Source organism: Aphanomyces astaci (genome assembly GCF_000520075.1).
Source record: "Aphanomyces astaci strain APO3 unplaced genomic scaffold supercont1.27, whole genome shotgun sequence".
NCBI classification, from domain to species: Eukaryota; Oomycota; class Saprolegniomycetes; order Saprolegniales; family Verrucalvaceae; genus Aphanomyces; species Aphanomyces astaci.
Window position 1 is genome coordinate 662,802 of NW_009798290.1, and position 3,064 is coordinate 665,865.

A 3,064-nucleotide genomic window follows, 5' to 3' on the forward strand; every position below is an offset into this window, starting at 1 on the left:
GAAAGATACGTGCATTCGGTGTTGCCTCATGGTGGATCCTTTCGAATTCGGCGCCTCATCCAGCCCGACGGCGTGTGTCCGAGTTTGGTGGACAACGAAGACCACTATGACGAAGGCAGCGATGACGAGGAGAAGTCTGACGATGCGATGGACACCGAGGGTGAAAATGTTGTGGCAGAAGATTTGGACCCGGGCGAGGGAAGCGCGGCTGCACCTGTGGTCTGGGACATCGACGGGAAGAAGGGCATCGTCCATGTACCCCGACAACAACCTGTCGAGTTCAACTCGGATTCCGAAGTGGCCACTGCTGCAATCGGTGTCTACCTGCGGCCAACTATCAAGCATGACCTGTCAGTGGACGCGATCGTCAAGCCAGACGTTGTGGTGACAATTGCGGCCAAACATCCGTGCAAACAAAAGGATCTGAACGACGTATTGAACCTGCTTGGAAACCCTCCAGCACCACGACTCTTCTTCGTTGTCCCACCGAATGGATTTGCTGATTTCCAGTATCAACAGTACGTCACGCAAGAAGGCACGCCCACGACACATCTTTCCGCGAGCGTACGCAGCATACACCAATATGTCATGCAAGTCACGCCTTCCGTGCAAGCTGGGATGACGCAGCATCCGAGTTCCGACGAAGGTACAAAAAAGCGACTTCGTGACGAGTAAAGTCCTCACGAGAGCATGCAATCAAGGAATGATGTAACGAGATGCCGCGCACTTTGATTAAGATGTGCAATAAGCGATGTCATGACAATTCAATCGTTTTTACTCGCCGATAATTTTCGCTGTAATCGATGGCGTGTGGTTTTCTACGATGCGAACGGTAGAACCCCGGCGCATGTCCTCGCTGTGTGTTCAAAAGTTGTTCATGATGACCAGTGAATTGTGCAATTCGGTCCCGTCTATAGCAGATGTAACTTCGATTTGTACTTTTCAAACGTGCAAAAGCAGGGGTGTGCAAGTAGCAAATGATAAAGGTGGTTCCAAGTATTGTCGATTTGATACAAATTTTGGGTGGGGGCGCTATCGTTGATTCGGTTTGAACGAGTCTGATTGGCTCAATTTACGAAAGCTCAGTGTGATTGGCTAAAGACTTTGACAGCCCTATACTATATAGAACGTCCATTTTGCGCGCCATTCTTCAACCAGCATTCGACGAGCCATGACTGCAGACGACAGTCCAGCCTGGAACACTCGCAAGGTGACCACGGACAGTTTGCGCGAAAAGCACCCGATTGCATCGTATTTGGTGATCCAGTTCTTGCCCGCTGCTCTTTCCGTACACAGCAGTAAGCTGTCGACGCTTCATCCCCAGGAAGAAGTAGCCGTGCAGACAGTGCATGACCGTGTATGCTGTGAGATTGCCGACTCGATGGTGCTCATCGTCGTCTTGCCGCTTGGTGTGCGATCTGCTTTGTCCTGGAAATGTCTTTCTGTCGTTTGACCCAATCAAATCGTGGCAATTTTGAAAGCGCCAATCGAATCGATTTACGAACGACGTGTGGTTTTTTAAGAATTCACGTCAAAATCCAAAATTTTGCTCGAAAGCACAATACAGTTTCCTACTTTTTTACCTTTTTTTCTGCGATTTTTACTCAACTCACACCCAAAAGTAGAAAAAGAGGATCGTGAAAAAGAAAAGAGGTAGTCGATTTTGATTGGCTCATACTATTTCTGAAGCCTAGTTTTGAACTTCCAAGTATTTTTTAGTTTTGACTGTGAACTTCAAGTAGTTTTCAGAAATAGCATGAGCCAATCAAAATCGATTCACCTCTATCTTTTCACGATTTACAGTTAGAAAAAGACGTATTAATATAACGTTAGTGATTTGCGTAAAAAATCGCAGAAAAAGAGGCACACGACACAATACATCGGGCAGATAGCCAATTATTTGGGCACACTGCTAATTATATCGGGCACAACACCAAATATATCGGACGCACGGCCAAAAACTTGGGGCATTCGACCAACTTAACTGCAAAATGGTGTAACTGGGAGATGCGGGAACAGGACACGAACACATCACTATGAAGAATTCAAGGTCCTTGATTCCTTCAAATCGTGGTGTACCATTGTCGAGGGGATATATGCATCTTTATTCAAGTTGTCGCGTGCGAGTCAACCAGGAACTGAATCTGCCACTTCCACGGAATCAAACGACGTGTACTGTACATGCGTGCGACAGTTACATATTATTATTCGCTTGAACATTTTTATTTTGATATTTGTATTAAGTATGCGTATTTTTATTCATCTCCATAATTATTTACGTTTTGCACAAACGATTTATACTTGCGCAGGCGTACATGCGGGAAAGGCGCGATGCAGGTCAGCGATTTCTCAATGCATATTGCACAACGGGTCACGAAACTCTCCATTCCTCATAACAACAACCAATACTATCAAGAACACATTATTGCATGTCGCCTGCATCAACAGCTGTAGAGAAATACAACTTCGAACTTGGCAAATTCGTCGTATTTCAAGAACAAGCGTGTACATGCGGGTAAGATGACTCATGCCAGAGTGAGCTGTGTATGTGCAGACCATGCTGCATAGGCTGAGCTAGTAATGGATTATCTTGTAGTACGAGTAGTATTGCTCTAAGTATTACACAGCTCGAGAAAAGCGTCCTCAAAGTTCGTCCATTTTCGATATATGCGCATGTCGACATGTCGTCAGTACCACAAAAACATGCAAATGCACAATAAAAATATTGCATCCGCAAAAGTGATGAATTATCCGGAACTGTTGTGTTTTCAATGAGGTAATATCTCCATCACAATGAATTTAGATTCTCACACATGCATTTTGGCGTTGGCACATAGAAATCGTCGTAGTCACAATAAACTGGTCGCTCTCACACAGAACCAAGTCGTTTTCACAAAGTACTGATCATTGTCACAACAAATTCGGCGTTGTCACAGCATTTTCGTCGTTGGCACACGACATTCAGCTTCGTCACAAATGCATCACGTTTAATAGAGTCTCGACGGTAGGGATATTTCCTGTCCCAATGACAAGCCACGAAATGCTAAAAATAGATTAGCATATG

The 3,064-nt window shown here is 45.1% G+C and overlaps 1 protein-coding gene across 1 annotated transcript; it reads left to right on the forward strand.

Moving 5' to 3' along the window:
• Nucleotides 1-147: 147 nt before the first annotated feature.
• H257_10359 (hypothetical protein) lies at nucleotides 148-675 on the forward strand (the record flags this gene model as incomplete). Its single annotated transcript, XM_009836876.1, has 1 exon — nucleotides 148-675. One exon carries the CDS (start codon nucleotides 148-150, stop codon nucleotides 673-675), a length of 528 nt encoding a protein of 175 aa, XP_009835178.1.
• Nucleotides 676-3,064: the final 2,389 nt, after the last annotated feature.